This window comes from Podarcis erhardii (genome assembly GCF_964252035.2).
Source record: "Podarcis erhardii genome assembly, chromosome: 1".
Lineage (NCBI taxonomy): Eukaryota > Metazoa > Chordata > Lepidosauria > Squamata > Lacertidae > Podarcis > Podarcis erhardii.
Window position 1 is genome coordinate 31,464,180 of NC_138497.1, and position 13,720 is coordinate 31,477,899.

General features: G+C 44.7%; 1 protein-coding gene across 3 annotated transcripts in view; it reads right to left on the reverse strand.

Moving 5' to 3' along the window:
- FLVCR2 (FLVCR choline and putative heme transporter 2) overlaps positions 1-13,545 on the reverse strand; it is a gene marked incomplete at its 5' end in the record, with an annotated part of 52,901 nt that extends 39,356 nt beyond the window's left edge. For all 3 annotated transcript variants that reach the window (XM_081862893.1, XM_081862892.1, XM_081862891.1), the window contains one exon: positions 12,973-13,545. In XM_081862893.1, coding sequence (XP_081719019.1) covers positions 12,973-13,545 — 573 coding nt within the window. The remainder of the gene's footprint in view (positions 1-12,972) is intronic.
- Between the last annotated feature and the right edge of the window lie 175 nt (positions 13,546-13,720).

Genomic DNA, 13,720 nt, shown 5'->3' on the forward strand with positions numbered 1-13,720 from the left:
ACTTCATTTAAAAAAGAAAAGAAAAACAGCTTTGGCAGAGTTTGTAGTAAGCCTTTATGGACTGAACATCTGAAATAACCACATGCAGAAATGCATAAACACGGAGCTATTCAGGGGGAAAGCAGAATACCACAGGGAGCATGGTCATCAGCTAAAAAATTCTGCAGAGTAAGAAAGGAAGGCAGATATAACTCCTACAGAATAAAGCACAGCCGGAAATGCGAACACATCTTGCGACCAAGCAGCCAATGACATGGCACTTTCAAAAAGGACTTCTGACCTGGTCACAACTCATCTCAGAGGTTCAAGTCACTGAGCAGCATCTTCCTTTATTTCCAGCACTCAAGCAAGTGTGTCATCACTTCTGTCATCAAAATCACACCAACCACATGCTAAAAAGGAAATATTAGCCAACTTGGGGAAACACCAAAGTTTACACAAATACAAAGGGGGGGGGGGCTAAAGAGATAGGACCCAAAAGCACCCCAGTGATGGCTGAGCATGTTCACTGGGCATGAAGTGCACTGTTGGGGAGGATGGAAAACAAAGAGGAAGAAAGAAGGGAATGGAGAGACCTGAAAGAGAAGAAGGTGGTTGACTGGGACCAGGAACAATATGTTGCAGGGAGGGATTGTTGCAGGTCCAACCTGTGGCCTTTAAGTCAAACTGGCTTAATGTTTATCCTACAGTCTCTTTTTCCTTAACAGTGCAATCTTATCCATGTTTAAATGGAAAATTCCCACTGAGTTCAATGAAGCTTACTCACAGGGAAGTGGATCTAAAAGTAGAGCCTCAGGGTCTGATTTCTAATGGCTACTGTCTAGGAGGAGAGATTCAGGAACCAAACAGGTTTCCAAGTGTGGGGAAACCATATATGAGTAAGCACCACTCAGATCAAAGGGACACTCCAGAACAAGGTAGGAACAGAGCAATGTAGCTGGAATATCAAACAAACACATTTTGCAATACCAGTCACCTAAATTTCAAAAGGAGTGTTGTTCTCCACAATTTGCCAAGACACAGAAACTTGCCAAAGTGAACTTGAGAATCACACCCCCAACCAAAGGATAGCAGAAACATTTTTTAAATGAGTTGCCCAGGGTCAGCTGAAGGCACCATGGGAAGGTGCTGTGAAACTGCTCCTCCTGCCTGCCAGGAATAGCGTAATGGCCAAGGGGAGACCAAGAGGGTCCCATCCATCAGCCAGAGAAGGAGCAGCTGCAGGAAACCTGCAGAAAGGATGCTCCACTCCAAATGCCAGCTGCACTGGGACCGCAGAAGCAAGATGGGAAGATGCTCTACATCCACCAAAGAACAAGAGCCCCCAAAAGACTATTCAGTAAGGAAACATCAACAAGCAAATAAATAAACAGAAAATGGCCTAAACTCAACTACAGAGAAATGCCTGGTTATTCTTCACCTCTTTGTTCTGGCCTTAAAGAACTTATTTCCTTCCTCTACTTCTTCCACCCTCTCCCCTTCCCTGCTGTGTCTTTGTGAGCCCGGTAGCAAGGCCCCTCCCTCCCTCTCTTTTTAATGTGAACTTCTTTGGGAAACAATAATTTTCTGAAAAGCAGCACTAAGATGGAGTAAAATAAATAATCACACCGGTTTTGCTGGCTACTACAAGACCCACAAGGGCAGAAGACACATGGCTACACCCTATTTCCTCCTCACTAGGGAGATATTTCAGCCATTCATACAGAAGGGTAAATGCTGCAACTATCTGGTGAAGCCTTACCAGAATGGTGCTTATTCCACAATTTCCACTGTCAGCCATATGTATGGACAGCAGCCTTGAGCAGAGGAGAGGAAGTCCCTGGTACGTGCGGGTTGTGGGGATTGGATGTGCCATTGCCATAAGTGCAACCAATCCCAAAAATAAGTGCACTGCAGTCAGGCCCAAGCTAAGTGTCAACAGATGCACTACAGAAAGTGGCATGCAGGCTATTTGTGTCTCAGTGTTGCTTAATTTCCCCTCTGGCTGGCATCTAGGTTTACAAACCCAGTCATTTCTTCATGAGCCACATCTCTGCTGGAATACAGTGGTGCCTCAGGTTACATACGCTTCAGGTTACATATGCTTCAGGTTACAGACTCGCTAACCCAGAAATAGTGCTTCAGGTTAATAACTTTGCTTCAGGATAAGAACAGAAATCGGGCTCCGGCAGCACAGCAGCAGCAGGAGGCCCCATTAGCTAAATTGGTGCTTCAGATTAAGAACAGTTTCAGGTTAAGAACGGACCTCCGGAACAAATTAAGTACTTAACCTGAGGTACCACTGTACAACACACACTCCACTTTCTCCCCTGGACTTTAGAAGCAATTACTGTGGTACCTCGGGTTAAGTACTTAATTCGTTCCAGAGGTCCATACTTAACCTGAAACTGTTCTTAACCTGAAGCACCACCTTAGATAATGGGGCCTCCTGCTGCTGCTGCACCGCCGGAGCACGATTTCTGTTCTCATCCTGAAGCAAAGTTCTTAACCTGAAGCACTATTTCTGGTTACAGATAGGTAGCCGTGTTGGTCTGCCATAGTCAAAACAAAACAAATTCCTTCCAGTAGCACCTTAAAGACCAACTAAGTCACTTCTTGGTATGAGCTTTCGTGTGCATGCACACTTCTTCAGATACACAGATTTCTTCAGATACACTATTTCTGGGTTAGCGGAGTCTGTAACCTGAAGCGTATGTAACCTGAAGCATACCATATTTTTCTGTATATAAGACGCCCCCTATTTTCGGGGATTCCAAATTGAGAAAATGGGGGGAGGTTGTATCCATGTATAAGATTACACACAATTCTGAACATGATTTTTAAATTAAAAAACCTAGTCTTATACACAGAAAAGTACTGTATATTGCACATCAAGAAATGTACCACTGATGCTAAGAGGATGCCAATACTAAGATCTGTTGTATTTTTGTGCATTTCAGGGGTCCCACAAGCCTATAGATACTTTCCTCTCATACATGGGTACTGATGTGACCACCCTGCACCCTGGAAATCGAATATTTGACTATAAAACTGACTTACCTTGCAGGGTTGTTGTATTATTTGCAACTCGATAGTGCTCATGAAGCACTTTGAACACTGAAAAAATTAGGCATTACTGTTCCTTGGCCACCTTTATTTATTTATATTATATGTTTCTCTGTGGAAATGTTTTCTGGTATTTATTGGGGATATTCCATTGCCAAACCCTCGACCAGCTCATTTCAGTCCCCCTCCTTTACCAGAATCAAATGCACATCCTAGTTCAGTTCAATACTCAGATAAAACTTGCCTTTCATATGCAGACTTCTGGCCCTCCTGGACTCACCTTCAGGGCAAAGTTAAAGCAGCAAGGTTGGGTTAATCTAGCTGGCTAGCAGGAATTTGTAGTCACAATATGTGAGGGACATATTTAAGGGCACTACAAATGTATGTGTGAATGTTCGGAAAAGCATATTGCAATTATCCAATGCACTTTTCTTTGGCTCAGCATACTACCCTCATAGCCGGTGAGGTGAAGCAATTTGCCTCGTCAGCAGATCCAACCCGTGCTTTGCCACTGTGCCATTGCCAGCTCACTGCCCATGCTGATGCCACAACATCTTTGCCCTCTCTGCTATTGCTGCACCTTCACCACTGCCGCTGCATCGTAGAGGCAGTGAGGGTCCAGCTGCATACAAGGGTGCAGTTGTGGTGGAGAGGCCAGCAACAGTGTGGGCACAACACTGGGGGTAGAGAGGTGGCATGGATCGGGGTGCGGGTGTGTCAGGTGGTGGGGCATTTTGCCTACAGTGGCAAAATGTCCAGGGCCACCCTGCCAGCCTGTGTATCAGGACATATTTTATTGTAATAATATAATATTATAATATTATAATATTCTTATAATAAATGTAATATAATATATAATAATATATAATAATAATGTAATGTAATCATAACATAACATAACATAATATGCAAGAACTTAAAGGCAGTCTCTACCAAACACCATTACCATTTATGACTTCATTTGCAGAAATTACATCTAGTTTAATTTGACACCAAAGTACCCATCAAATATATGAAATATTTAAAGAAGATAAAAAGATTGAATTCGAGAATCAGCCCTCTAAACTCGAAACAGAATTAATAAATAATAAAATCAGGGTAATTTCGAGAATATATTGACTCCTCCTGGAATGGGAAGTTAAGGAGGAGGAGGTTGAGACAACAATGATTAGATGGGCATAGGACATTGGACGTCCAATAATGATGGCCGAATGGGAAGAGCTTTGGAGAACAAATATGAGATTTACGGCGTGTTATAACATCAAAGAAAAAGATGCAGCACAGATGGTACCTCACCCCCTCAAGACTATCAAAGATGTATAAAAACTTAGCGAATACTTGTTGGAGGTGTGGTGGGAGTAATGGCGACATGTATCATACGTGGTGGACATGTAGGAAGATCAAAGTGTTCTGGGGCTTAATTTACGAGGAGTTGAAAAAAATGTTCGGAATAACTTTTTTAAAAAGACCAGAGGCATTTCTGTTAAGCATTGTTGGCAGGGACATCCCGAAGGCCTTTAGGGAGGTATTCTTATATGCAACGGCCGCAGCTCAGACGGTGGCAAAAGGGTGGAAGGAACAAGAAGCCCCAACAATCACGGACTGGCATTACAAGCTACAAGAATTTGCTGAAATGACGCAGTTAACAAATACTCTGAGAGGCAATTCGAAACAAAAAATTATGGAAAAGTGGGATAGATATAAAACATATGTTAAAAAATACAGTATAGGTTCACTATCTATGCTAGCATTTGATTGATGTTGGAGTGAGAATGAGTTGAGAAATAAGACTAAGAGCACATATTCATATAGGAATGTATTAGATAAAATGTAAAGAAATATACAATTATAAGAGTACATTCATTTGTAAAAAAAGGAATATACAACGGGATAGACAGGAAGTCTAGTGTGTTGGTATGTATATGATTCGGGGGGTGTTTTTCTTTTTTCTTTTTGTTCTTTTTTGTTTTGTTTCATTTTCTTTCTAGGTATATAAAATTTGTATATAAATTTTGTATACATGTTGGAAATTATATTATATAGTATAGTATGCTGGTTTGTTAAAGGTTTTTTGGTGTTGTGTGTTTGCAAAATTAGGAAGAAAAATACCGTATTTTTTGCTCTATAAGACTCACTTTTTCCCTCCTAAAAAGCAAGGGGAAATATGTGTGCATCTTATGGAGCGAATGCAGGCTGTGCAGCTATCCCAGAAGCCAGAACAGCAAGAGGGATTGCTGCTTTCACTGTGCAGCAATCCCTCTTGCTGTTCTGGCTTCTGAGATTCAGAATATTTTTTTTTTCTTGTTTTCCTCCTCCAAAAACTAGGTACGTCTTGTGGTCTGGTGCATCTTATAGAGCGAAAAATACAGTAAATAAAATGCAAATAAAAAATAAAAATAAATAAAAAAATTAAGTTGACACCAAAGCCCACTTTGGATAGCCACCAAACATAAGTCAAACATGTTGGGTCACAACAGCAAAAAACTACAGTACCAGACAAATTATTCCTCTAAACAAAATGACAGCCTAGCTGAAAGGCAGAGGGCTACTAAAAACATTATGAACAGCTCAAGGAACAGTACTCTGTGATATCGCATCCAACATTTTATAAGAGATACTATCCAGACTTTTGTCCTTGAAACAAAAGCAAAGTCTACAAGATATGTCTAACGTACCACGTCCCCAATGGCAACCCAAAAACATTGTCTCCCTATCTCAGTGTTTGCATTCTGGGTTTAAGGTCAAGATACTCAGCTGGAGAGCAGGAAAGCAGAAGGAGTCTCATAGATCCCTCTTGCAACATTGTGTGTGGTGTGTTCCAAGAAATCATGTGATAACTTAAACAATGAAAAAGCACAAGTGGGGATTATTTAGAATGGGGCAAACGCACTAGCTGACAAGCCTTTTGAATAAATGTTGGTAATTAGATGCTATCTTGAGCTACCTGAACAATGGGAAATTGTGAGAGATAGAAAGGCAATCTGCTCTTCCTCCTCACTGATTCCTTCTCTTTCAGTAACTACTTGTTGGCAAAGAAGATCATTTCCTTTCAGGTTTTACTTACTGTATCTTCTACAAGTTCAGTATCAGCAGAGGGGGATTTTGGGGAGTGCGACTGGTTCTGGTGCACTTGGTGCCAACACAAAGGGCTTTGCAATTATAATGTAGTGAATTGAGCAGAATGGAAGAGTTGGGAAAGGCGTTGAATTTTGGCCTCGTACAGGATGCTGCTGAAATTTTTAAGACCACTGGTATCAGTATTAACTGTTATCTTCTTGGTTCCAGCTTGGCAACCTGTAAACCTGTACTTAGAATGGCCTTGAGTTTTCTTTATCCTTTCAGCCAGCAGTCTAACCAGACTATTTTGTTCTGCACTATAATATAATTACCAGACTCCAACAGAGTGAGACATCAGAAAGATAAATCAACTTTATTTCAACCAAGGAGACACATGAAATCTGGCAGGAAGAGGCTCTGGTCACATCAAATACTTAAACAATGCACCATGAAAATGCAGCACAGGCAATATGCCAAGGCAACATGCTCCCCAAATATGCTAGCATCCCCTGGACTCCTGCCCAAGTGCAAAGCAGCGGGCAAACGCGTTGACATGTTTCTATTGCATAAGTATCTATGTTACACCATGAAGCAGCCGCAAATGTTGCAAAATTACAAAAGTCAACTCTTTGTTACAGTAACCTGTACCATAGCTGTCAACTTACAGATTTGAAAATAAGGGACCAGCAGCCTTGAAAATAAGGGACCACCAGCCAAAATAAGGAACCTGCAGCCTCACCTGTTCCAGGCACTCCAGTCTTCCTGTCCTCCTGCAGTCTGGTCAAACTCATGCTGGTAGCTTCGAGAACACTGTCCAACCAACTTTGTAACCAGAGGTTCAACTAACTAGAATCTGAATCACATGCACCACAAGGCCTATGCAGCCTCAACTTAAGATGGCTCCGTGGCCTGGCTTTGCACTGCAAAGTTTGCAGTAGCACATGCAACAAAATGGTGTCCAGCATTCAAAAAAAACCCTCAGCTTGCATTAACTAGCCACACACAAGGCATGCAAGCTCCACCCCCCAGTCGTTCTTAGAATTCTTATTGGGTGAGCAACACAGCCAAGCAACACAGTTGGAGCCTTCCTCTTCCCTGGCCGGCAGGGAGGGAGGGAGAGGAGCTGCTTCCTTTGAAATTTAAGGGACATCCATAAATAAGGGACATGGCACTGGAATAAGGGACTGTCCCTTCAAATAAGGGACACTTGATAGCTATGACCTGTACCCTCTTTAGGGAAAAGAGGGATCCCACTCTCCAATCCAGGGGTTAGCAAACTTTTTCAGCAGGGGGCCGGTCCACCGTCAATCAGACCTTGTGGGGCCAACTATATTTTTTTTTGGGGGGGAACGATTTTCGCCCGCCCACAAAGAGGCCTGAAGATGCTTCGCTTTACCTGTCCCAGTTGCTGTCCCAATAGCTGCAGTTGGGTTTCTCCAGCCAGCCAAGCGCCATGGCAGAGTAGGAGGCTGCGTTGGCTGGCGAAGGCAGAAGCAGCAGCCCCAGCAGAGGAGCCGCGGACGGAGGTAGGGGAACCAGAGCGTCGCGGAAGCTTTTACCCACCACCTGCTGCTACCGCTTCCCAAGGGGCAGTGTGAAGACAGAGCCTCCTGCCAACCCGCAAGCAGCGGCTGTGGCCACCGCAACAGCCTGCCTGAATGCCATGGGAGGAATGAAGGAGGGAGGGAGGGATGAAGAAAGCGTGTGAGGAAGCGGCGCAGAGAGGGAAGGAAGGGCAGACTGAGGGAGAGGAAGGAGGAGGAGGAGGAGGAAAATGCAGCAGCGGCCGGCAGCTGGCGTCACATGCCCCCTTCACAGCACCGCCCTGCTGAGGCAGGCAGGCGGGTGAGCTGACTACCGCTATCGATGGCACCAGGCATGGGACAAGATTGCTTCATCCCTGAGGAGAAAAGCGCAGCCGTGTGAGGGAAAGAGAGGGAGAGGAAAAGAATATGTGCGCTGGCAATCCACTCTGCGATTCCTGTACCGTTCATGGGCCGGATCTAGAAGGCAATTGGGCCTGATCTGGCCCGTGGACCTTAGTTTGCTGACCCATGGTCAAATCCCATATAAAGGATCTATCTTTGAGTTCTATTTGACCTTTTCTTTCTTTCTTTCTTTCTTTCTTTCTTTCTTTCTTTCTTTCTTTCCTCCCTCCTTTCCTTCCTTCCTTCCTTCCCCCCCTCTCTCCCTCTGTCTGCATGTGTGCATTTCCAGACAACTCTGGCAGAGGAACTGTTCAGCTGCTGACTTAGGTCTCTAACAGCTCAATCAGTTCTACAAAGTTAAGTGTCTCTGCTATGAAGAGCCATTTAAAATGCATCAATGGTACTTGTTGTGAGAGATCATTCTTAAGGACGTGCAATTTCAGTCCGGTGAGACAAGCACACTTATCTCTTTTCAAATGCATACAGCAATCTTCACCATCACCTTCATATGGAAACATTTGCTTCCAACGACACTGACTTTTAATGATCACAGCTATTATTATGCCTATATCTTCTGCGTGTGCAGAACTCAGGAAGTGCGCCTGAAAGCCAAGGCATCTTCTTATTGCGCAATGTCAGCATCAGGCACTTCCCTTTTGCCTTCAGCAATCCACACCTGTGAGGGGGAAGAACCTGAACACAGAGCATTTCTTATACAGGAGCCGGAGGGAAACTTATTTTGTTTGCTCTTGTTCAGCTCCGTAATATCCTGATTTTAGAAAAGAACATCATTATTGAGCACAGTAGATGCTAGCAATAATATTCTGTCTAGGACAAATAACTGCAGAGCACCATACTTGGCAAGAAAATAAAGAAAGATTTTCAAGTAAGAGGATCCATCAAGTTTGCAGGAGTACTAATACATCCCCTATGGTGGCCATTCATTGCACAGAAAATGTTCCAAATACAAGCTATTATAAAGTAGCTTTGTTCATTGCTCACCTGACTGGAAGCACACTTATCTCCTTTCAAATGTGTACAGCAATCTTCACCATCACTTCCAACAAATTATAAAACAGCAATAAAATATCAAACATTAAAAACGTACCTGTCTCTACCTATTCTGACAGAAACATAACCTTTTATACTCCTTTTGTTTGTTATTATGTTATGCAGTTTTTGTGTTTTTTTATTATAAACTGGTCCTCACTATCTTAACAACAAACAGTTTAATAGGGTGTGATTCACCTAATGAGCCCTTGGCAAGGACTTCTGCTTCCCCAAATCTCCTCTTCTCAGGCACCCACCCAAATTGGCTTGGGGGGTTTCTGGAGAACCCCAGAACAGTGTTTGCTGTGGGCAGGGAGGGGAGGAGAGCATTTCAACTGGCTAGCTAAAACACTTCCACTGACAGAAGGATCAGAAGAGCATATTGCTGAATACAACTCACAGTCTTTGAGGGTTGGAGGGATAGTTGCATGATCTTATATTTAAAATGAAGGCCTTAGTTTCACAGTGAGGCTAACCACAAACGCAAAGGCAGGAGAGTCCTGGGATTCCCTCTTAATCAAGATAAAAGCGGCAAATGCATGTGGGAATTCCCTTTGATGCAGCAGAATCAGCATTTAGGGAGACGGCACTAGAGCAAGGATAGCCAATGCTGTGGTCTGCAGATATTGCTGGACTCCCACCAGCCCCGGCCAGCATGGTCACAGATGATGGGAATTGTTGTCCTAGCCTAGAGCATCTGTTGGATTCCACACTGGCTAACCCTGCGGAAGGATAGAGAACATTGAACACTTCCGCCACATCATGCACAAACAAACTCACGAGAGACAATTGTACTTTGATGTTCATGTACATTTCCTTTATTTTCCCCTGCCCAGGAAGCCACTTCTCTGATAACAATGCCAATTTTGAAAGGAGGGGGAAGTATAGAGCTCAGATCTGCTGCCAGTATCACAAGAGAGCCACTAATTGTTTTTAACTGTCTTTATTGATAATTTTAATATTTATCATAGTAGAGGTTTTACTACAATCATGCGGTATTATAAATGTTGGTTATATTTATATATATATATATATATATATATATATATATAGGAAACCAGTAAGAAATACAGTACTGTATGAAGTAAAATAAAAGAGAGAGGGGGAAAAACTGCACAAAATAACTGGATTGTTATTTTAACTTCATAAGGAAGTTCTGAAAATTCAGTAACAATAAAAACCTGGAAAACCACCTTATACTGTCGGAGAGCATGAAAACTGTTCCAGACTTCTGCTGTTAGCTAGGAAAGGTACAGTGGTACCTTGGTTTGCAACCGTTTTGGATTACAACCATTTTGGATTACAACCACATCAGACCCTGAAGTGTGTGTCTCTTTTTTTTGATTACAACCCATTTTTATTTTGGATTACAACCCTTTTTTTGGGGGGGGGGAGGCCCCATTGGTGAAAGCGCGCCTTGGGTTACAACCTGTTTTGGTTTACAACCAGACCTCCAGAATGGGTTATGGTTGTAAACCAAGGTATCACTGTACTGAACTTTAGCAGAAGCACATCCCTAGGGACAGTAATGGGCTGGATGAATAAATGGAAGCTTAAACAAGATACATGCACTCCCAGTCAGAAAGGACGCAGACTCTGGAATAGGGATTCAGCCTGTTTTGGATGGGATAGTACTCACCTTGAAGAATCAGACTCACAGTCTGGGCACCCTCCTGGGTTCTGCCTTGCACCAGGATTTGCCAGGAGAATTTATGCCTAATTTAGGCTGGTGCACCAGCTATGCACATGCCTGAGGAAGTATAGCAACACATGTCTTACACCTAGATTTACTCGCCACTGTTACTTTCCACTGGTTAGTGATTCCTTTATGCTAGCAAGCGTTTAGCCTTTAAAGTAGATCACGGGCGGGGAACCTGTTTGGCTCCACAGGTCAGATCCTTATCAGGATTGGTCTCTCAAACCAAATCTGAGAGGTGAGTGGCCTGCCTGTAAATCATCTGATATCACAACGGCATCATGTTATTTGGTGTTTTGAAGTCCCAAAGTTGGAACATCAAAGCACACCAATAAAGTGGGGGGGGGCGTGTTTAGTTTTAGCAGGAGTTTTGATTCAACCCCCTTCCTGATCATAGGGGTTTCAATACAAAGTGATTTGTTCAGGCAAACTGACCAGAATTTAACACCAACACCACCCTGCTGATCAGCTGATGAACTAAGTGTACCATCCTGTTGCATTATCTGTGAACACCAGTTCTCTGCAGGGAACTAGTGCACACCACCAATGAAGAACTGAACACCACCAGCCCTGCCCACCAGCTGGCACCTACCGATCAGTGTGATGTCAGCTGATTGGCAGGGGAACTAGAACCCCAGATGGGCCAATGGCAAGTAGCAATTTGGGTTTGCTCTGGAATGGATTGATATTTGCTCCGATTTACAGCTAAAGAGCAGGTTTTCCCTGAGAATGGAGAAAACTACTTGGACCTGTGCCTAGAAAGAGTGAGTCAAATGGAAAACCATGTGGGCCTGTCCTTTCTGGGCATGGGGCAAGCAAAAACATGGATGAGCGCTCTCAAGATCAGATGATAATGATAATGATAAGAATTTATTATTTATACTCCGCCCATCCGGCTGGGTTTCCCCAGCCACTCTGGGCGGCTTCCAACAAAATATTAAAATACAGTGGTTTTTTAAACATGAAAAGCTTCCCTAAACAGGGCTGCCTTCAGATGTCTTCTCAAAGTCTGGTAGTTGTTCTTCTCTTTGACATCTGATGGGAGGGCATTCCACAGGGCAGGTGCCACTACCGAGAAGGCCCTCTGCCTGGTTCCCTGTAACTTGGCTTCTCGCAGCGAGGGAACCACCAGAAGGCCTTCGGTGCTGGACCTCAGTGTCCGGGCAGAACAATGGGGGTGGAGACGCTCCTTCAGGGCCGAGGCCGTTTAGGGCTTTAAAGGTCAGCACCAACACTTTGAATTGTGCTCAGAACATACTGGGAGCCAATGTCGATCTTTCCAGACCGGTGTTATGTGGTCTTATGTAGAGGAAAGGACTACCTCCTTTCCTCTAGCCCCCAGCATCTCTTTGTCTCTGACCTTATACTATTGAACAAGATGGAAATAGTTGGTATTATTTAATTTGGTGGTCCTCAAACCCTGTTTGGCCATGGACCACTGCTAAGAATATTGGTGGACCACTCAATGATTCTTCTGTGTATTGTAGCAATTACAATGGTGATAGATGCTGTATGATTTGTAATTTTATTTTTGATCGCTTCTTTCATTTCCGTATGTTGGACAAGGTTCAACGTACTTTGTCCCTTCTGTGCCCCCACCCACTAATTTATTTATTTTGATGGTGTTGCCATTGCAATGACATGACAACTTGCTCAATTGATCTGAAAGAGGCACCAGGACACATAGTGGCTGCTTTGGTGGCGAATGCACAAGGATTAATACAAAAAAGGCCCCCCATTAAATGTGCTTTTAATGGAAGGTGTGGGTGTGACCAGAGATCCTTGTAGAGATCAAGTGAGCACTGACAACAGGGCGACTTTCCCAAAGACCTTCCTTTTTACCCTGGCATTTCCTGATTGTAGATATTGAAGTTTTATTTTAGTTGTGGCTGTTGCAGCTGAACCGCTGTAGTTGAATCACTTTGAGATTCATACATTTATAAATGAAAAGCTGTATCTAAGTTTTGAAAGACACAATCGGAATTCTATAAACTTCAACCTGCAACACAATATAAGAAACACAAATGCAATAGAAAATCAGTACAAATATTAAAAGGCAACGGATGCACCATCTCCTATTTTCAGCCACAGATACACTATGAAGGATCTGAGTCAAGCCTGTGGACAGCTGGTGATCTGTGGATCACAACTTGGGAACCCGTGGCTTAATGCATACCTGAATATTTTGCCACCTACCTGGTTACCAAAGACAGCGATGGAGCAGGCACTGGAGACCTCCCGGGACCCAAACCAGACGGAAGCGATGTGGGACGGCATGCCCAGGATGAAGACTTGGGCCAGCGAGCAGACGACCTGTCCCAGGACGGTGACGGGGAAGAGGTTTGGCTTCGTGCTGCCCGTCTTCACCCAGGCGCCCACGCAGTTGAGAGCGGAGCCCGCCAGGGCGATGAGGCGCAGCCCCTTCTTGTCGAGCAGCCAGGCGACCGGGAAGAGCAGCGGGATGTAGACGAGCATGTAGCACATGGAGAGCCAGTCGATGGCGAAAGGGGTCACGCCGTAGAAGCGCGCGAAGACCACGCTGATGCTGCCGTACTGGATCCACTGGAAAGCGTTGCAGAACGAATAGGCGCTGAAGAGGAACACGATTGCCCAGCGGCGCCGCGTCAGGCGCACCTCCGGCACCGACCCCGGCGCCGACCCGTTGGGCGTCTCGGCGTCCGCCGGCTCGGGCTTCGACTCTTGCAGCAGGTCGGGCTCGGCTCGGTACCCCGTCCGCTTCTCTCCCAGCTCCGGCTCCCCGCTCACCATAGCGGCCGAGGAAGTGCGCGCTGAGCGACAAGTTCCTCCTCCGACGGCGGGACACCAGCGCGGGCTCGGGGACCCCTCGCTCTTCCCTCAGCCAGCAGCCCCGGTGCCGCGAGCGCCCCCCGCGCGCCCGCCTCGCCTCGCCGGACTTTCCTCCTCTTGCGCTCACCTTTCGCGG